Genomic DNA, 21,502 nt, shown 5'->3' with positions numbered 1-21,502 from the left:
GAGTAGTTGTCAATTGAAAGACACGACAAGAGATGGTACAGTGTAAAGTTTCGACAGCATGGAAGTATTGACGTCATCTTCCAATTCCTGAAATGGTGTCATCTCCGGATACAGTACCACGTCATCTCCGATCAGACGTCATCTCTGAAACGACGTAGTCTGTACGTCATTCCTGATAGAAGCTTGGATGTCATGATGGTCCGTGCGCAAGACTTCATAACACTTGAGCCCGGACCGTCACCTTCCAGACTAGGCGCGTCGGACAAGAGCAAAGGGTGCGTTATCAACCTAACAAGCAGTATATGATCAACTCATCCAAAGTGGGTCTCAACAAGGTGTAGCCGTGTAGCTAGTAGCTCATAGTCCGAAGACTAAAGTTCCTCAGACTCACTCTTCCCCCCCAGGGTAGCAAGTTGAAGAGGGAACCTATATCTCCAGTAACTAAATCTCTCAACCTATCTCTTCAATCCAAAATGGACAAGCACCCTTCGAAAAGGACACGGTACCTTTCACGATCCTCTGGAGCCTGCAACTACTTGCCAGTGAAGGGGTTATCTTGATCTGCAACTCGGAGAGAACCTCTTATTACTCTTCCATCATCTTCATCTGGAACTCCGAGAAGGATCTCCTATGACTCTCCCAAACATTTTGGAAACCCTCCGCAATCGCCACCGCTCTCGACATCGTCATCGTCATCGTCATCGTGATCCCGATCCTGATCCTGATCCCGATCCCGATCCCGATCCCGATCCTGATCCTGATCCCGATCCCGATCCCGATCCCGATCCCCATCGTCATCCCCACGATCGCGAGATCGATAAGAGAGACATCCGTGCGTCCTCTCTTCTCACCCCTCCCCTCCCAAGCGATGGGGCCATCGTCTCGTAATGGCCGTATCGTGTTTGAGCCAGCCGATGAGATCTGACACGTCGAGATCCCTCGAAGCGTCAGCTGGTCATTCATGTTAACAGCTGTGCAAAAGTGGGAATCTCCGATTGCATCCGTGCTGGTTGTCCTATTTCCAACAATTCATGCATGGGATCGTGATCGTTCAGAGATCCATGAAGGAGGTTCTCGGGTTTTGTCAGCGACCCGACTCGGAATGGAAATGGTGCATTGTATATCCATGAGTCATGAGTAACGGTAAAACATAGGGTGAAGAAGGTAGGTCGTGAATAACGTTGACGTTAGAACGTTGGGTGAAAAGAAGGTAGGCCGTGAATGACGTTTAAACGTCAGGTGAAAAAGAAGGTAGGTCGTGAGGAAATTCAAATTTACCATGGTACAAACCACATGACCTCTTCCTTGTCCAAACCTCTAGACTTTGGGATACTCTGTCCAGGAAGAAATCCCCATCTTTCTCCGACTGACAACCGAGTTCGACGATACCGGAGAAACGCTAAACTGATGATCGTCTCTCGAGTTTCAGGGTGGGACAAGTGGGTTTATCGGATAGCAAGTCGATGATGTACCCAGATCCAGATCCGGACCCGGGGTTGACTTGGACGGCCGTCAAGACGGGATTGATGATGGCACCATCTTGAGAAGCTGACCTGACGCCTGCGATGACATGTTGGGCCAGACGACCCAAGAGACCGTAAGAGGAGGGGGAGGGAGATGAGACGGGGTCAGACCATACAGGGTTGGATTTCAAGTCTGGGAGGGATGAGAAACTTATGAGGGTGCTGGAGGTGGGATGAGAAGGGTCTAGAGCGGCTGGAAAGGAGGGTCAGCGCTGGTGATAGTCATAGTCATGGTCATAGTCATAGTCATGGTCATAGTCATAGGGTTGGGTGGTTGTTGTTGGTTGTTGGTCACTCACCGGATATGTTACTCTTGAACCAAGTGTCGTATAAAGCCGTCACGCTGGTCGACATGTTGTACAGGTTTTGAATATTCATCCACCAGTGGGGGATGGCTAATGGCTGATGACGTAAAGATTGCGATGGACCACCACCACCCCCGTTCATTCACTTTGACGACTTTGTCCTAGACCTGTCCACGTTCATCCTACCTCGATCCAATCTCCGTCGCGGACCTCCATCTCACCACTCCCACCACCGTTGATGGCCAAAGGTATCAAGATGCCCCTGATGATGATCCGACCGCAATCGCACCTCAAACCGTGATATCATTCGGCACAGGCGATAGAGGTGTAGTGGATAAGGTGTAGTGGATAAAGGTCTAGTCGATAAAGGTCTAGTGGATAAAGGTCTAGTCGATAAAGGTCTAGTCGATAAAGGTCTAGTGGATAAAGGTCTAGTCGATAAAGGTCTAGTGGATAAAGGTCTAGTCGATAAAGGTCTAGTCGATAAAGGTCTAGTCGATAAAGGTCTAGTCGATAAAGGTATAGATCACGACCAAATGGAAGATGACAATGCGTGTAAATTAGTAGTGAGCTCTATAATCTCTTTCCCACACCTTCACTGCTCAGAATATAACAGACCGCCATACACCACGTCTCAAAGCGTGGAGATACAACACAACGATTGATTTTGCAGTATCGACATGGTTCTAGGTATCTAACACACTGGTCAGCTTTTGGGAATTTGGAGAGGACGAAGCAAAAGAAACGAGATCAATAGGATCAACGAAAGGAGAGGAGACGAGACGGAAAGGATCGAGGAAAGGAAAGAAATGGGATGGAGGGACAGAGACAACGCGAAAACCCACCTGAACAAAACAGAAGGTATGCATAAAGTCTGAGCATGCTTTGGTTTCTCCCTCAGCTGTCTTCTCGCTTTACTACTCGACTTTGTCGTTGTGGGTCTATCTGTCGTCGAGACGGACATGTAATGGGCGCCTTCGTTCGGACAGGACGTAGGCGAGATGTGGGATGTGGGATGTGGTCAAACAAGGACAAACAGATGGGACAGAGACGGATGGTGATAAAGGAGGAGGATGTGCGTATGGAAAAGAAGCTTGAAATCGACAGAGTTGATTCACAGTCGATTGATCTAGTTGGGTTATTCTCACCACTGAAAATGGAGATGATGACTTTGGGGATGAGGGTGATAACGAGTTTGTCTGTAGGGGTGAGGAAGAGGAGGGCGAGGAGGAACCAGAAGGGCACGGGGAAACCCAAGAATCAAAAGCGTAGATCAGGACGGGAGAGAGTGTTTGTAAAAGGGGTGAGCATAGAGGGTCAACTTGATAGTAATCTGATAGGTTGGTTCTGGTTTTGTCCATGTTGGGCTTGAACTTTGACATGTCGTCCATTTGATGGTCCCCTCGCTCATCCCCTTTCCCCACGACATGGTCCCCACCATTCACCATCCCCACACAATCATTTGCTTCATCACTCACCGTCCCCATCTCATCGACCAAACCATTCCCTGCTAACACTGACCGCTCATCCCCCTTGACTCGTTTGTTGTATCCCGTGCAAAAGGGACCGAATTCTTGATTCATCTCAACGTCCGGGAAACAGCGACGGGTGGGACTATCCGATGTGGGTCGCGTCCGTTTCTTCGTGCTGGGTATGACCCGAGAACGTGAAGAGTGCTCCGGGTGAGCGACACCACTTGGACCGGCCAGATGGTAGGTTTCAGCACCAGGCGCACCATGGTTGCAGGTAGAACGGATATCTTGAGGTGGAGCAAGGGATCCAACATGTTCAGCAGATTCTGTTGGCTCGCTTGGATTCTGGGATCGGAACGGGAAATGGTATTCTTGGCATTGGTATTGGTGCTGGTATTGGTATTGGTATTGTGTTGGGTGTAATGATTGAATGCATAAAGAGAGAGAGAGAAACTACGTCTATGTATACGGGTTAATTGACCTATTGTCAGGACCAGACGTCGGAATAGTCTGCGTTGATGAGCTACCGCTATGAGGCCTTGTAGGGAACAAACCTAGCCATGTGGTGTATCGAAGAGATCTCTGTAGATCGATGAGATGTATGTCAAGTGATATATCTAGGAGAACACAAAATACATTCGACAAGACCTCGTTGAGAAAAGACTACATCTATATACTAAAAGGATTGCAGAGTGATACCGATATGGGGCATGCGTGGTTCAAAAAGAGTTTGTGGTGGAATAGCGAACGAAGAATGATGAATAAGGTAGAGACGGAGATGTAAAAAAGCGTAGCAGTGTAAAAGGAATGGTACTAGGTGTAGTATCACCCGGAGTGACCCCGGTTGCGGGAACCGGACACGGAGGCGGGAACTGTAGATGTAGTACGACTACTGAGTCAGGTACCCGTGATCCTGACACTACACCCGTCCTGCAGAGACTCGGGCTTCGGGCACCACCCTAAAAGGCTACGGGCACCACCTGCCACAAACCCTGAGTTCAGGCACGTACCACCGGCGTTACTGAAACGCCGACCACACGACGGACATGAACTCGCCACTGATCGGGGTTTCAGTAACGCTGCGACCTCTGCTCACTCTTCTCTTACATCGTCAATGTCATTATTAGCTATACCATGTCATTTCCGGTCATTGTCCATGCATTCTCCTATCTATCAATGTCCAGGAGGGTAATATGAGCCATAGGGATGTCTAGAAGAGCCCTGGGAGGGATAGGGAGGCCAATATTGAGAGGACAGAGGAGGGAGAGTAGGTGGAAGAGGGGGGGGTGGTAGGTACCTCTCCTCAGGAGGATAAATGTCAAAAAATGAGGGTACCTGTTCATTAGAGACCCCCCATTGGATACAGCCGAAAATGCAGTATTAGAGACTCACACTCGGTGGATATTGGCCGTTTCCTGGTGTCTCCTGGACCAATCAGCTTGCAGGAAACTTTTAGAAGTAAAAGAGTAAAAAGGGAGTGAAAATAGTGAAAATTTTCGAGATCGTGGGGCCATTATAGACAGAGACAGAGCAATATAGCCAGGAATGACTGCAGGACAGAGAGGGGGAGAAGGAGGGAAGGAGAAATGTGACAATCATATGAGAAACCCACCGAATAACCTGTCCTAGTGATCATTTCTCCTGTCCTCACCATCCTGACCTCTGTCCTCACCATTCCAGGCCGATTCTCCTTCTGCAGGCCGATCCTGGCCGTCTCTCTCTCATCTCTCTCTTTAATACTCCTGGCCAGGTCAAGAACCGTCTTCCTGAGCTCAGAGATCTCTTGCTGAACTGCAGTGTTAGTTCCTAACACTGAACCCTCTGTCCAGGTCGTTTCTCCAGCATCATACGCCTTTACCTCGCGATTATAGGTGCTACGGGGTAACAACGAATCGAGAGGACTCTATCGAGTTCGACGGATTAGGACAGAGGAAAGCGGGAGTTGGAGGCAGTGCTGCAGTAGGTAGGGACGGGTTTTCCCTTTTCGAGATTTCCCCACTGGGTTTGCTCAAAAGCGGTTTTTCACCTGTCCGAGTATGTACATAGACGCTTGCAGTAGGAACTGAGAGGAGGACACGGATACCTGTAGACAGTATATAGTACAATCAGCAAAGTACCAACTTTGCTGATTCTTCAATATCATTCTTTGGCTACATCGATTGCAGAGGAGACACGATCCATTAGCACCAGAGCCCCTAGATTTCCACGAGACCTCCATCGAGTTCGACCCAACCTGCGACCTAGTCGTCGTGTTTCCAGTACCGTTACAAGTTGAAGAATCAGCCTTACGCACCTTGGGTCGAAACGGAGAGTACTGTATGCTCACCAGAGGGAAAGCGCGGAAAATGATACCAGAAAAAGAGGAGTTGAAACAAGGGCTGGTCCCAGAGGAAGAAATACCAACAAGTTCTTCGAGAAGTACCATTTCACATGATCTCACTTCTACTACCACTACCCCAGATCCGCTAAATGAATTATCGCAGCAGTTGTCACAATTGTTAGCCATTATGACGATGCAACAAAAGGAACAAAATGCATTAAGAGAAGAACTGGCTACGATGAAAGCTGACCGACAGAACCAACAGATACTCACATCGAAAGGGGCAAGTTTGATCGAAGTCGAAGAAAACAAGCCGTGTTTGGAGCCAAAACTTACCAGCAACGAACGAACAGGAAGAACCAGGTGTGCGGATCCACCTACCTTCAGTGGAGAACGAGGAGAATTGGACAACTTCCTTGCAGCATGTCACATGAACTTCGAATTCAAAGGGGCAGAGTACGCCACCGATCGCAGAAAGATCCTGTTCATGTACGGGTATCTTCGAGGCACCCCTCAAATGCTTATAACCCCGGCCATAACCAATCCAAGTATATGGAATTCGACCGAATGGCTAGAGAGCTACGACAAATTCATCCAGCATTTACGAACTCAATTTGGAGACAGTAACATGGCAGGTACGGCTATGAGGAAATTGCAGGAGTTAAGACAGACGGATACGGCCGCCGAGTATTTTGCCAACTTTGAACTTTGGTCCACACACCTTGGAAAGGTACCCGATGCCATGAAAATCGCCTCAGCCATACAGGGCCTGAAGGAAGAGCTACTGAAAGTGGTAGTGGTAAATAACACCGATCCTCGAACCAAATCGGACTGGATCTATTTCAAACAACATGTGATAGGGACTGAGGAGAACCAACGGATGGCTGAAACGATGATTGCGGCGAATCGATGGGCTGCTAGACGCAAACATGAGACGACCTGGCTTCCCCCTCGATCGAATTCGATACGATTGGATACTAGTCCGCCCAACCCGGTAGAACGCCACTCACAATCGACTGGTAGAGGACCCTTGCCTGGTGGAAAACCAGGGATGATGAATTATGGTCTACCAAATGACCCTCCGGTCACTTGGACAGAGGACGGAGGACGTCTCAGCGAGAACGAAATGACTTGGAGGAGGGAGAACCGACATTGTCTCAAATGTAGAAGTCCAGAACATTATGCCAACCACTGTCCGAATGGAGGAAACGCGAGAAACAGTATTAGGGGATCCCCAAATCCGCATAACTCACCGATTCCTAGTGGATCGAATTCGATCCCAACTGGATCCAAAGGGCCATTAGTTTGAGGAATGGCGGTGACCTTTGAAGAAGAGGGAAACGACTACCTGGCCTAAGTGATGTGACCACTTGCGGCCAGGATCTGCCCGGATCGCAGAGAATTCAAATACCAATAGATCTCAGTAATGACTTGGCCATAATATATATAAAAATACAAACAAAGAAAGATACCCTACAGATTGGAATGTTAATCGATACCGGGGCTACAGGAAGGTATGTGCAGCCGGCCTGTCCATTATACCATCTATTCCCAAAGAAACAATATCAGGTACCACGTAAAATTAGGTTCCTGGATGGAACTACCGCGACCTTAGTGACCGAATATGTAGAAGCAGAATTAGATCTAGGAAAAGGACTCAGGATTGCAACTCGACTGGATGTTATGGCATACGAAGGACCAGAAATACTAGTAGGACTAGATTTCTTGAGACAGTTTAGGGCAAGGATCGATTGTGGAAAGGGACTGATCGAATTCGACGGAATTGGACGAGATACTGGTTGGAAATACCCAAGATTAGAAGAAGGATTAATAAGAGGAGCAACACTGGAGAAAGGGGAGGACGAAATGAGTGAGGAGGAACTACGACAAATCATACCGACACAATGGCACCAGTACCTCGAATTATTCAAGGTAGAAAGAGCAAGAAGACTACCACCAAAAAGAGAATGTGACCACGAAATTGAATTAGTAGCAGGGGCTGAACTGAAACCAGGACCAATTTACCAACTGGACGAGCATGGGGATGCTTTCCTGAAGCAATGGATCAATGATGGACTGACTAGTGGACATCTGCGAAGAAGTAAATCGCCCTATGGGTCCCCAGTATTCCTGGTCCCCAAGAAAGGAGTCATTCCCTATCGAGTAGTTACAGATTACCGGGCACTTAACAAGGTAACCATCAAGGATTCATACCCAATGCCACTCATCTCGACACTACTCGATCGACTTCAATTAGGAAGGATCTTCACTAAACTCGATTTGAAAGGGGCTTACCAGTTAGTCAGAATAAAGGAAGGAGATGAACATAAAGCTGCCTTACGAACAAGATACGGCAGTTTCGAGAGCACAGTCCTAAGGGACGGGTTGTGTAATGCACCAGCCACCTTTCAGAACTTTCTACAAGACATGTTTCACGATCTACTTGATGAAGGGGTAGTAGTTTATATCGACGACATCACGGTATACTCCGACACGATCGAAAACCATCAGATAATTGTCCAAAAGGTGTTAGATCGACTACTTGAAAACGATTTGGTCGTCAGTCCGAGGAAATGTGAATGGAGTTCAAATGAAGTGAAGTTCCTGGGGTATGTAATAGGACACGAACGGATCGAAATGGATCAAGAAAAGGTGAAAGCTATTCTAGAATGGGGAGAACCCATGACAGTCCGGGATACTCAAGTGTTCTTGGGCTTTGCAAATTTCTATCGGAGGTTTATCAAGGGGTTTTCGCATATTGTGGGACCTCTCACACGATTGACCAGGAAGGATCAGGCTTGGAACTGGACACAAGAATGCCAAAAGGCTTTTGACGATCTAAAGAAAACATTCACCACAGCACCGGTACTTCGACATTTTGATAGAACCCGACCGACTTGGATCGAAACCGATGGATCCGACTGCGCGATAGGTGCGATAGCGTCTCAAAGATTCCCTCACCCATCAATAAGGGGAACCACCGAACTTCACCCCGTTGCGTATTGGTCTCGAGCAATGACACCCTGTGAACTAAACTACACGGTAGGAGAGAAAGAATTACTAGCCATCGTGGACTGCCTGGTCGCCTGGAGGCCCTACTTGGCTAACAGTAGTGATGTTATAAAAATCATTACAGATCACAAGAACTTAGAGTACTTCCAAAGCAAGCGACAACTAAATCGAAGGCAAATGAGATGGTTGGAAATATTGGGAGACTTCAACATAGAGATCACTTACCGACCAGGTAGCAAAAATGGGGGAGCAGATGCTCTGACAAGACGAGGAGATTATCATCCGGGAAAAGGGAGTAGCAAGGACCCGGATCTAAACAAAGGCAACTGGCTACAATTGCTACCGACACACGAACAAGTTGGATCGAATTCAATGGACTCAGAACACAAAGGGCCAAGACACATAGTAAGAGGAGCAATCCGAGAAGACTCATTATTCGGACTCATCAAGAACGGACTGAAAGACTCAGAAGACATAGCAAACATACGACGACTAGGACTACAAATGACACAGATACATAGCACACAGGACACACAGAGCACACAGGACACACAGAGCACACAGGACACACAGAGCACACAGGACACACAGAAGACACAGATTAGCAACGAGACGCCAATAGTATCTTGGACACAAAGCGGATTACTCTTGTACAAAAACAGAGTAGTCATACCAGAAGGACAAGCAAGATTAGAAGTAATGAAAGCAAGACACGATTCGATATTAATAGGACACCCAGGAAGAGATAAAACCATCACCTTAGTCAAAGAGGATTATTACTGGCCACATTTGGACGAGTATATTGTGAAGTACGTAAAAGGATGTGAGATCTGTAACCGACATAAGACTCATTGACATCAACCGTATGGACATCTAGTCTCTTTACCAGTACCCACACTCCCGTGGACAGATATCTCTATGGATATGGTGGGACCCCTACCAAAATCGACCGAGTTTGATGCGATACTAGTGATAGTCGATCGACTAACCAAGATGGCTAGATTTATTCCATGTACAACTGGACTAACAGCGAACAAAGTGGCCGACATCTACATCAAGGAGATCTTTTCAAAACATGGAGTACCTCGAACAATTGTATCAGATAGGGGAACTCAGTTTACAGCGGAAATTTGGAAGGAAATATGTCAGTTCCTGGGAATAAAAAACTTATACTCGACTGCGTATCACCCTCAAACAGATGGACAAACTGAGCGAGTAAATCAACAGATGGAAATCCTGCTCGGAATGTATGTAAACTACAACATGGACAATTGGGATCAACTTCTACCAATTGCTGAGTTCGCTTATAACTGTTCGCCACATAGTAGCCACGGTCTGTGTCCCTTTGAAGCCTGTTACGGCTATGTGCCACACTACGACATCCATTCGCACGATATTCGATCAAAGTCAAACAAGTTGGAGAGGAAATGGAGAGATATGGGAGAATTACATGCGACTGTTCAAGAACAGGTCAGGATGGCGAATGAAATTAGTGCAGAGTACTACAACAGGAGACACAAGAGCATACCAGAAGAATTCAGAAAGGGAGAACAGGTACTACTAAGTACAAAGTATCTTACGACGGAACGACCCAGTCGAAAACTAGAAGCAAAATACATTGGCCCCTTCAAGATCATAAGGAAAGTTGGAAAAAATGCTTTCGAATTAGATCTACCTCCATCAATGAAAGTGCACAATGTCTTCAATGCCACGCTGTTGGAACCATATCCTAAGGACATGATACCAGGTCGACAGATACAACCCCCACCACCCGTAGTAATAAATGGCCAGGAAGAATTCCATGTGGAAGCAATTGTGGATAGCAGAATTCGACGAGGGAAGGAAGAATTCAAGGTAAAATGGTTAGGATACACAGGAAATGCGGCCTATGACTGGGAACCACGAGAAAATGTGGAAGAGTTGGCCGTTTTTGGTGAATTTTTGGAAAAGAGGAAGAGGGACCCCAGAAGAAAGTGAGAATTCGATCAAGATCAACAAAACTGGGTCAGAAATGAATGCATACACAGGAAATATAGCTACAAATAAAGAGATATAAACACACTAAAAGTTGGAGGTGGTAGAATTGGCTCGGGGACGACGGGCCGAAGCGGGAATACGAATGACATTGCGAGGGAGAGGAGTATGGGGAGAAGAGGAGGGACCAGTGATTGGCTGAGAGGAACTCAATCCTGTAGGATCACCAGTAGAAGTAAGATGATCCAGAGTTTCATCGGCGGAAGGAGGAGCATAGTTGGCGGAAATAAGATGAAGGGATTTGTAAAGATCCAGATGTTGAGAGGGGAGAGGAAGGAGAAGGGAGGTAAAGAGATGGATGTAACCCGAAAGTTGGGTCAGACAGGCGGGTTGATCATGGGCAGGAAGGGTTCGATAGCGGACCGAAGCCGCACAAAGCTCGTGCTCCAGGACAAAAGTAACCTTGGAAGTGACCGTTCTTGCTCCCACAACAATACCCTATACATCAACATCGACCAAGTTCGAAGGAAATAGACAGGTACCTCACGGAATTTGGACTCAGGGTTGTTGGTCTTCACCGAACATTTTGAAGTACCCTTAGCAGAGCATTCACCACACACACCACTGACTGAATTGCATCAACATTGAACGAGTCGCAGCAAGAACTTACGAGGGCCAATACAACCAACACGAAAGTCTTCACCACCATCGAGACGACGTTGACAATCGGTACAGAGCTCACCCTCTAGCCGAACAACAGCACCATTTTTGTTGCGGAGGCGCCAACCTTGGGCCAAACGATCGAGCTAATGATTAGAATCGATAAAACTTGAAAGAATTCGAGACTTACAGCGTTCTTAAACCACTTTACAGTGGGCTTGATGGCGTTGGTTTCGCGGAAACGGTCCAGAGCTTCGTTCTTCAACGCGAGACGAACAGAGGGGAAGGTCATGCTGGCCCAAAGGGTAGCTAACAAGTCAGAAGCGAACAGAACTCGGTGGAATTCTCACCGATTTCGGAGTCTTTTCGATCCTCGAGCAACTTAACCAGTTCCTGGTTGACGGTAACCTTGCGAGGGGCGTGAAAGATGTCACCAAGTTCTTCGGGAACCTCCACAAGTTCGTCGGAAGCCTCAGAAGGAGGACCAGTGGGTTGCTTACCGGGAGAATTTTCATTTTCGACGACGGTAGGGTGTTCGGAGTCGACGGATTTGGCGGGAGATAGGTTCTCACCAGTGGCAGATGGCCCAGCACCCCCTTCGAAGTCGAAATATTGCTCGATGACATGGTCATCAAGGAGCGATTGTGCTTCGCGAGAAGGACCGGATTGATACTTCTCCTTAATGGTGTCGAGAGCTCGTCGAGACGCATCAACCAATGGGGGTTGAGAGGAAGCGGCTTCAGACGTAATTCTCATTCTTTTCGTTTTACGCATGAGGAGTTCGGGGTCGACGTCAGGCAGGATTGCCAAGGTAGAAGCTCGAGTTTGACGGGAGGAGGTGGAAGGAGACAACTAATCTCGTCAGCCAGTGAGAGATAGGAGGATATACATCGAATTCGAAGGGAATTGCTTACAGTACGCTTAGACATGCTCACAGACAGGTCAGAGTTGGAAGGATACTCTAAGATATGAGTAAGATATGGATGGATGATGATAGATAAGTAAAAAGAACGACAAACAAGAGGTAAAGAGAGAATGAGGAGGAAAGAAGAGAAAGAAGACGGGGAGGTAACTTGGTCAGTAATTTCTCGATCACATTGGAGGTCCGTGCGGGTGACGCGTTTTCATGGCAACCGTCACACTAGCGTGGGTATGATGTCAGGGCGCACCAAAGGTGTCTAAGAACAATCCGTGTGCATCACCTGGTTACAGGGTTCAGGATCCTCGGCGAGGATCCTTGAGACAGGGGGGGAAACTTGTTACGGGGTAACAACGAATCGAGAGGACTCTATCGAGTTCGACGGATTAGGACAGAGGAAAGCGGGAGTTGGAGGCAGTGCTGCAGTAGGTAGGGACGGGTTTTCCCTTTTCGAGATTTCCCCACTGGGTTTGCTCAAAAGCGGTTTTTCACCTGTCCGAGTATGTACATAGACGCTTGCAGTAGGAACTGAGAGGAGGACACGGATACCTGTAGACAGTATATAGTACAATCAGCAAAGTACCAACTTTGCTGATTCTTCAATATCATTCTTTGGCTACATCGATTGCAGAGGAGACACGATCCATTAGCACCAGAGCCCCTAGATTTCCACGAGACCTCCATCGAGTTCGACCCAACCTGCGACCTAGTCGTCGTGTTTCCAGTACCGTTACAATAGGCCTCAGGATCCCTCTCTCGATGTTCATTAGCCCTTTTACACTTCTTAGGACCATGACTTCTTGAACCACACAGGGGAGAGGGACGATTCACCTTTTTCTTGATACCAATGAATTTCTCTGACTGAGTGTGGAGACGGCCAGTGTGAGAGACATCATTAGACATTTGCGAGGGGTTCGATTTTACTCCTCTTTTGGGGGAGGGGGGGAGATGTTACGAGGTAACAACGAATCGAGAGGACTCTATCGAGTTCGACGGATTAGGACAGAGAAAAGCGGGAGTTGGAGGCAGTGCTGCAGTAGGTAGGGACGGGTTTTCCCCTTTCGAGACTTTCCCCACTGGGTTTGCTCAAAGCGGTTTTTCACCTGTCCGAGTATGTACGTAGACGCTTGCAGCAGGAAGAGGACAAGGACGAGGATATCCGTAGACAGTATATAGTACAATCAGCAAAGTACCAACTTTGCTGATTCTTCAATATCATTCTTTGGCTACATCGATTGCAGAGGAGACACGATCCATTAGCACCAGAGCCCCTAGATTTCCACGAGACATCCATCGAGTTCGACCCAACCTGCGACCTAGTCATCGTGTTTCCAGTACCGTTACAAGTTGAAGAATCAGCCTTACGCACCTTGGGTCGAATTGGAGAGTACTGTATGCTCACCAGAGGGAAAGCGCGGAAAATGATACCAGAAAAAGAGGAGTTGGAACAAGGGCTGGTCCCAGAGGAAGAAATACCAACAAGTTCTTCGAGAAGTACCATTTCACATGATCTCACTTCTACCACCACTACCCCAGATCCGCTGAATGAATTATCGCAGCAGTTGTCACAATTGTTAGCCATTATGATGATGCAACAAAAGGAACAAAATGCATTAAGGGAAGAACTGGCTACGATGAAAGCTGACCGACAGAACCAACAGCTACTCACATCGAAAGGGGCAAGTTCGATCGGAATCGAAGAAAACAAGCCGTGTTTGGAGCCAAAACTTACCAACAACGAACGAACAGGAAGAACCAGGTGTGCGGATCCACCTACCTTCAGTGGAGAACGAGGAGAATTGGACAACTTCCTTGCAGCATGCCACATGAACTTCGAATTCAAAGGGGCAGAGTACGCCACCGATCGCAGAAAGATCCTGTTCATGTACGGTTATCTTCGAGGCACCCCTCAAATGCTTCTAACCCCGGCCATAACCAATCCAAGTATATGGAATTCGACCGAATGGCTAGAGAGCTACGACAAATTCATCCAGCATTTACGAACTCAATTTGGAGACAGTAACATGGCAGGTACGGCTATGAGGAAATTGCAGGAGTTAAGACAGACTGATACGGCCGCCGAGTATTTTGCCAACTTTGAACTTTGGTCCACACACCTTGGAAAGGTACCCGATGCAATGAAAATCGCCTCAGCCATACAGGGCCTGAAGAAAGAGCTACTGAAAGTGGTAGTGGTAAATAACACCGACCCTCGAACCAAATCGGACTGGATCTATTTCAAACAGCATGTGATAGGGACTGAGGAGAACCAACGGATGGCTGAAACGATGATTGCAGCGAATCGATGGGCTGCTAGACGCAAAACTGAGCCGACCTGGCTTCCCCCTCGATCGAATTCGATGCGATTGGATACTAGTCCGCCCAACCCGGTAGAAAGCCACTCACAATCGACTGGTAGAGGACCCTTGCCCGGTGGAAAACCAGGGATGATGAATTATGGTCTACCAAATGACCCTCCGGTCACTTGGACAGAGGACGGAGGACGTCTCAGCGAGAACGAAATGACTTGGAGGAGGGAGAACCGACGTTGTCTCAAATGTAGAAGTCCAGAACATTACGCCAACAACTGTCCAAATGGAGGAAATACGAGGAACAACATTAGGGGATCCCCAAACCCGCATAGCTCACCAATTCCTAGTGGATCGAACTCGATCCCAACTGGATCCAAAGGGCCATTAGTTCGAGGAATGGCGGTGACCTTTGAAGAGGAGGGAAACGAATACCTGGCCTAAGTGATGCGACCACTTGCGGCCAGGATCTAACAGAATCGCACAAAATTCAACTACCAATAGATCTCAGTAATGACTCGGCTATAATATACATAAAAATACAGACAGAAGAAGATACCCTACAATTTGGAATGTTAATTGATACCGGAGCTACCGGAAGATACGTACAGCCGGCCTGTCCATTATACCATTTATTCCCAAAGAGACAGTATCAGGAACCACGGAAGATCAGGTTCCTCGATGGAACAACCGCGACGTTAGTGACCGAGTATGTAGAAGCTGAATTGGATTTAGGAGAAGGACTCAAAATTGCGACTCGATTGGATGTGATGGCATACGAAGGCCCCGAGGTACTGGTGGGATTGGACTTCTTGAAACAGTTTCGGGCGAGGATCGATTGTGGAAAGGGATTGATCGAGTTCGACGGAATCGGACAGGATAACGGTTGGAAGTATCCAAAATTGGAGGAAGGATTGGTAAGAGGAACAGCGTTGGAAAAAGGAGAAGATGAAATGAGCGAAGAAGAGTTACGACAAGTCATACCGACACAATGGCACCAATACCTGGAGTTATTTAAAGTGGAACGGGCCAGAAAACTACCACCAAGAAGAGAATGTGATCACGAGATCGAATTGACCCCCGGAGCAGAACTAAAACCAGGTCCAATCTACCAACTGGATGAACATGGGGACGCATTCCTAAAGCAGTGGATCAATGACGGTTTGGCCAGCGGCCATTTACGAAGGAGTAAATCACCTTATGGATCTCCTGTATTCCTGGTTCCCAAAAAGGGAGTGATTCCCTATCGAGTGGTAACGGATTATCGGGCGCTTAACAAGGTAACCGTTAAGGATTCATACCCAATGCCACTCATCTCGACACTACTCGATCTACTTCAATTAGGAAGGATCTTCACTAAACTCGATTTGAAAGGGGCTTACCAGTTAGTCAGAATAAAGGAAGGAGATGAACATAAAGCTGCCTTACGAACAAGATACGGCAGTTTCGAGAGCACAGTCCTAAGGGATGGGTTGTGTAATGCACCAGCCACCTTTCAGAACTTTCTACAAGACATGTTCCACGATCTACTTGACGAAGGGGTAGTAGTTTATATCGACGACATCACGGTATACTCCGACACGATCGAAAACCATCAGACAATTGTCCAAAAGGTGTTAGATCGACTACTTGAAAACGATTTGGTCGTCAGTCCGAGGAAATGCGAATGGAGTTCAAATGAAGTGAAGTTCCTGGGGTATGTAATAGGACACGAACGGATTGAAATGGATCAAGAAAAGGTGAAAGCTATTCTAGAATGGGGAGAACCCATGACAGTCCGGGATACTCAAGTGTTCTTGGGCTTTGCAAATTTCTATCGGAGGTTTATCAAGGGGTTTTCACATATTGTGGGACCTCTCACACGATTGACCAGGAAGGATCAAGCTTGGAACTGGACACAAGAATGCCAAAAGGCTTTTGACGATCTAAAGAAAACATTCACCACAGCACCAGTACTTCGACATTTTGATAGAACCCGACCGACTTGGATCGAAACCGATGGATCCGACTGCGCGATAGGTGCGATAGCGTCTCAAAGATTCCCTCACCCATCAATAAAGGGAACCACCGAACTCCACCCAGTTGCGTACTGGTCTCGAGCAATGACACCCTGTGAACTAAACTACACGGTAGGAGAGAAAGAATTACTAGCCATCGTGGACTGCTTGGTCGCCTGGAGGCCCTACTTGGCCAACAGTAGTGATGTTATAAAAGTCATTACAGATCACAAGAACCTAGAATACTTCCAAAGCAAACGACAACTAAATCGAAGGCAGATGAGATGGTTGGAAATATTGGGAGACTTCAACATAGAGATCACTTACCGACCAGGTAGCAAAAATGGGGCAGCAGATGCTCTGACTAGACGAGGAGATTATCATCCGGGAAGAGGGAGTAGCAAGGACCCAGACCTAGACAAAGGTAACTGGATACAATTGCTACCGACACACGAACAAATTGGATCGAATTCAATGGACTCAGAACACAAAGGACCAAGACACATAGTAAGAGGAGCAATCCGGGAAGACTCATTATTCGGACTCATCAAGAACGGACTGAAAGACTCAGAAGACATCGCAAACATACGACAACTAGGATTACAAATGACACAGACACATAGCACACCGAGCACGCCGAGCACACAGAACACACAGAACACACAGAACACACAGGACACACCGAAGACACAGGCTAGCAACGAGACACCAATAGTATCATGGACACAGAGCGGATTACTCTTGTACAGAAACAGAGTAGTCATACCAGAGGGACAGGCAAGATTAGAAGTAATGAAAGCAAGACACGATTCGATACTAGTGGGTCATCCAGGAAGAGACAAAACTATCACCATGGTCAAAGAGGACTATTACTGGCCACATTTGGACGAGTATATTGCGAAATACGTAAAAGGATGTGAGATCTGTAACCGACATAAGACTCATCGACATCAGCCGTATGGACATCTAGTCTCTTTACCAGTACCCACACTCCCGTGGACAGATATCTCTATGGATATGGTGGGACCCCTGCCAAAATCGACCGAGTTCGACGCAATACTAGTGATAGTCGATCGACTAACCAAGATGGCTAGATTTATTCCATGTACAACTGGACTAACAGCGAACAAAGTGGCCGACATCTACATCAAGGAGATCTTTTCAAAACATGGAGTACCTCGAACAATTGTATCAGATAGGGGAACTCAGTTTACAGCGGAAATTTGGAAGGAAATATGTCAGTTCTTAGGAATAAAGAACTTACATTCGACTGCGTATCACCCTCAAACAGAGGGACAAACTGAGCGAGTAAATCAACAGATGGAAATCCTGCTCGGAATGTATGTAAACTACAACATGGACAATTGGGATCAACTTCTACCAATTGCTGAGTTCGCTTATAACTGTTCGCCACATAGTAGCCACGGTCTGTGTCCCTTTGAAGCCTGTTACGGCTATGTGCCACACTACGACATCCACTCGCACGATATTCGGTCAAAGTCAAACAAGTTGGAGAGGAAATGGAGAGATATGGGAGAATTACATGCGGCTGTTCAAGAACAGGTCAGGATGGCTAATGAGATTAGTGCAGAATACTACAACAGGAGGCACAAGAGTATACCAGAAGAATTCAGAGAGGGAGAACAGGTACTACTGAGTACGAAGTATCTTACGACGGAAAGACCCAGTCGAAAATTAGAAGCAAAATACGTTGGCCCCTTCAAGGTCATAAGGAAAGTGGGGAAAAATGCTTTCGAATTAGATCTACCTCCATCAATGAAAGTGCACAATGTCTTCAATGTCACACTGTTGGAACCATATCCTAAGGACATGATACCAGGTCGACAGATACCACCCCCACCACCTGTAGTAATTAACGGCCAGGAAGAATTCCATGTGGAAGCAATTGTGGACAGCAGAATTCGACGAGGAAAAGAAGAATTCAAGGTAAAATGGTTAGGATACACAGGAAACACGGCCTATGACTGGGAACCACGAGAAAATGTAGAGGAGTCGGCCGTTTTTGGTGAATTTGTGGAAAAAAGGAAAAGGGACCCCAGAAGAAAGTGAGAATTCGATCAAGATCAACAAAACTGGGTTGGAAATGAATGCATACACAGGAAATATAGCTACAAATAGAGAGATATAATCACACTAGAAATTGGAGGTGGTGGAATTGGCTCGGGGACGACGGGCCGAAGCGGGAATACGAATGACATTGCGGGGAAGAGGAGTATGGGGAGAAGAGGATGGACCGGCGACTGGTTGAGAGGAACTCAATCCTGTAGGATCACCAGTAGAAGTAAGATGATCCAGAGTTTCATCGCAGTAGGAGGAGCGTAGTTGGCAGAAATAAGATGGAGAGATTTATAGAGATCCAGATGTTGAGAGGGGAGAGGAAGGAGAAGGGAGGTAAAGAGATGGATGTAACCCGAAAGTTGGGTCAGACAGGCGGATTGATCATGGGCAGGAAGGGATCGATAACGGACCGAAGCCGCACAAAGTTCGTGCTCCAGGACAAAGGTAACCTTGGAAGTAACCGTTCTTGCTCCCACAACGATACCCTATACATCAACATCGACCAAGTTCGAAGGAAATAGACAGGTACCTCACAAAATTTGGACTCAGGATTGTTGGTCTTCACCGAACATTTTGAAGTACCCTTAGCAGAACATTCACCGCACACACCACCGACTGAATTGCATCAACATCGAACGAGTCGCAACAAGAACTTATGAGGGCCAATACAACCAACACGAAAGTCTTCACCACCATCGAGACGACGTTGACAATCGGTACAGAGCTCACCCTCTAGCCGAACAACAGCACCATTTTTGTTGCGGAGGCGCCAACCTTGGGCCAAACGATTGAGCTAATGATTAGAATCGATGAAACTCGAGAGAATTCGAGGCTTACAGCGTTCTTAAACCACTTTACAGTGGGCTTGATGGCGTTGGTTTCACGGAAACGATCCAGAGCTTCGTTCTTCAACGCGAGACGAACAGAGGAGAAGGTCATGCTGGACCAAAGGGTAGCTGACAAGTCAGAAGCGAACAGAACTCGGTGGAATTCTCACCGATCTCGGAGTCCTTTCGATCCTGGAGCAACTTAACCAGTTCGTCATTGACCGGAACCTTACGAGGGGCGTGAAAAATGTTTCCGAGTTCATGGGGAACCTCGACAAGTCCCTCTGAATAATCAGACGGTGGCACAGGGGACTTATTACCAGGAGAATTTTGATTCTCGACGACGGTGCCGTGTTCGGATTCGACGGATTTGGCGGGAGATAGGTTCTCACCAGTGGCAGATGGCCCAGCACCCCCTTCGAAGTCGAAATATTGCTCGATGACCTGGTCATCGAGATGAGACGATTGTTGATCGCGAGAAGGACCGGATTGATATCGATCCTTAATGGTGTCCAGAGCCCTTCGAGAAGCGTCAACCGTGGGAGTCTGGGTAGTATCAGGAACTTGGGAAGTAATTCTCATTCTTTTCGTTTGACGCATGAGATGTTCGGGGTCAACGTCGGGTAAAATTGCCAAGGTAGAGGCCCGAGTGCGACGAGAAGACGAAGAAGGAGACAACTAATCTCGTCAGCCAAGTAAGAAATAGAAAGAAGTACATCGACTTCGAAAGGAATTGCTTACAGTGCGCTTATTCATGCTCACAGACAGGTCAGAGTTGGAAGGATACGCTAAGATATGGGTAAGATATGGATGGATAATGGTAGATAAGTAAAAAGAACGACAAACAAGAGGAAAAAGAAGGAATGGGAAGGAAAGAAGAAGAGAGAGGTGGGAAAGAGACTTGGTCAGTAATTTCTCGATCACATTGGAGGTCCGTGCGGGTGACGCGTTTCATGGCAACCGTCACACTAAGCGTAGGTGTGACGTCAGGGCGCACCAAAGGTGTCTCAGAACAATCCATGTGAATCACTTGGTTACAGGACTCAGGATCCTCGGCGAGGATCCTTGAGACAGGGGGGGAAACTTGTTAAGGGGTAACAACGAATCGAGAGGACTCTATCGAGTTCGACGGATTACGACAGAGAAAAGCGGGAGTTGGAGGCAGTGCTGCAGTAGGTAGGGACGGGTTTTCCCCTTTCGAGATTTTCCCCACTGGGTTTGCTCAAAGCGGTTTTTCACCTGTCCGAGTATGTACGTAGACGCTTGCAGCAGGAAGAGGACAAGGACGAGGATATCCGTAGACAGTATATAGTACAATCAGCAAAGTACCAACTTTGCTGATTCTTCAATATCATTCTTTGGCTACATCGATTGCAGAGGAGACACGATCCATTAGCACCAGAGCCCCTAGATTTCCACAAGACATCCATCGAGTTCGACCCAACCTGCGACCTAGTCATCGTGTTTCCAGTACCGTTACAAATAGTACATGGATTTCGAAATCAATTAGAATCGACACTACTGAACGTACAGGGTTGATTCCTTTTGAGACAGTCTCAGAATGGGCCAAATTAGGTGCCTGAAGTGGACTGACAGCCCTGAGATCCCTCAGTCACGAGTGGTAACACGTACCTGCGCTTATTCAAATTTCAATAGTACATGGATTACGAAATCAATTAGAACCGACACGGCTGAACGTACAGGGTTAATTCCTTTTGAGACAGTCTCAGATTGGGCCAAAGTAGGTGCCTGAAGTAAATCCGTTCTGACAGCGCTGAGATCCCCCAGTCACGAGTGGTAACACGTACCTGCGCTTATTCAAATTTCAATAGTACATGGATTATGAAATCAATTAGAATCGACACGGCTGAACGTACAGGGTTGATTCCTTTTGAGACAGTCTCAGAATGCATGTGAAAAGCCCTTAAATCAGTTTTGACAGCCCTGAGATCCCTTGGGCACGAGCAGTAACACACACCTGGTCTTATTCAAATTTCAATAGTACATGGATTATGAAATCAATTAGAATCGACACGGCTGAACGTACAGGGTTGATTCCTTTTGAGACAGTCTCAGAATGCCTGTGAAAAGCCCTTAAATCAGTT

The 21,502-nt window shown here is 47.1% G+C and overlaps 6 protein-coding genes across 6 annotated transcripts; 4 read left to right on the top strand and 2 right to left on the bottom strand.

Annotated features, from left to right (window-relative positions):
• Positions 1-2,166: 2,166 nt before the first annotated feature.
• Positions 2,167-2,493, top strand: TREMEDRAFT_34613 (uncharacterized protein; the record flags this gene model as incomplete). The annotated part of the gene is made up of 1 exon (XM_007007206.1): positions 2,167-2,493. A coding segment is annotated over one exon (327 nt), but the record flags the coding sequence as incomplete, so codon positions are not given.
• Positions 2,494-2,795: 302 nt separating this feature from the next.
• TREMEDRAFT_65235 (uncharacterized protein) lies at positions 2,796-3,723 on the top strand (the record flags this gene model as incomplete). The annotated part of the gene is made up of 3 exons (XM_007007365.1): positions 2,796-2,903; positions 2,949-3,131; positions 3,538-3,723. 3 exons carry the CDS (start codon positions 2,796-2,798, stop codon positions 3,721-3,723), a joined length of 477 nt encoding a protein of 158 aa, XP_007007427.1.
• Positions 3,724-4,506: 783 nt separating this feature from the next.
• TREMEDRAFT_65234 (uncharacterized protein) lies at positions 4,507-6,929 on the top strand (the record flags this gene model as incomplete). The annotated part of the gene is made up of 4 exons (XM_007007364.1): positions 4,507-4,567; positions 5,098-5,129; positions 5,466-6,168; positions 6,412-6,929. 4 exons carry the CDS (start codon positions 4,507-4,509, stop codon positions 6,927-6,929), a joined length of 1,314 nt encoding a protein of 437 aa, XP_007007426.1.
• A 4,071-nt stretch (positions 6,930-11,000) lies between these two features.
• On the bottom strand, positions 11,001-12,195 carry TREMEDRAFT_65232 (uncharacterized protein; the record flags this gene model as incomplete). Its single annotated transcript, XM_007007363.1, has 5 exons — positions 11,001-11,104; positions 11,277-11,412; positions 11,457-11,575; positions 11,617-12,118; positions 12,181-12,195. 5 exons carry the CDS (start codon positions 12,193-12,195, stop codon positions 11,001-11,003), a joined length of 876 nt encoding a protein of 291 aa, XP_007007425.1.
• A 1,103-nt stretch (positions 12,196-13,298) lies between these two features.
• On the top strand, positions 13,299-14,938 carry TREMEDRAFT_65231 (uncharacterized protein; the record flags this gene model as incomplete). The annotated part of the gene is made up of 3 exons (XM_007007362.1): positions 13,299-13,353; positions 13,446-14,129; positions 14,373-14,938. 3 exons carry the CDS (start codon positions 13,299-13,301, stop codon positions 14,936-14,938), a joined length of 1,305 nt encoding a protein of 434 aa, XP_007007424.1.
• A 4,257-nt stretch (positions 14,939-19,195) lies between these two features.
• Positions 19,196-20,153, bottom strand: TREMEDRAFT_65229 (uncharacterized protein; the record flags this gene model as incomplete). Its single annotated transcript, XM_007007361.1, has 4 exons — positions 19,196-19,363; positions 19,408-19,526; positions 19,568-20,075; positions 20,139-20,153. The coding sequence occupies 4 exons, from the start codon at positions 20,151-20,153 to the stop codon at positions 19,196-19,198; spliced, it is 810 nt and encodes a 269-aa protein (XP_007007423.1).
• Positions 20,154-21,502: the final 1,349 nt, after the last annotated feature.

Source organism: Tremella mesenterica, assembly GCF_000271645.1.
Source record: "Tremella mesenterica DSM 1558 unplaced genomic scaffold TREMEscaffold_13, whole genome shotgun sequence".
Classification (NCBI taxonomy): domain Eukaryota; kingdom Fungi; phylum Basidiomycota; class Tremellomycetes; order Tremellales; family Tremellaceae; genus Tremella; species Tremella mesenterica.
The sequence above is the reverse complement of the archived record's forward strand: the minus strand, read 5'-3'. Positions and strand labels throughout refer to the sequence as shown.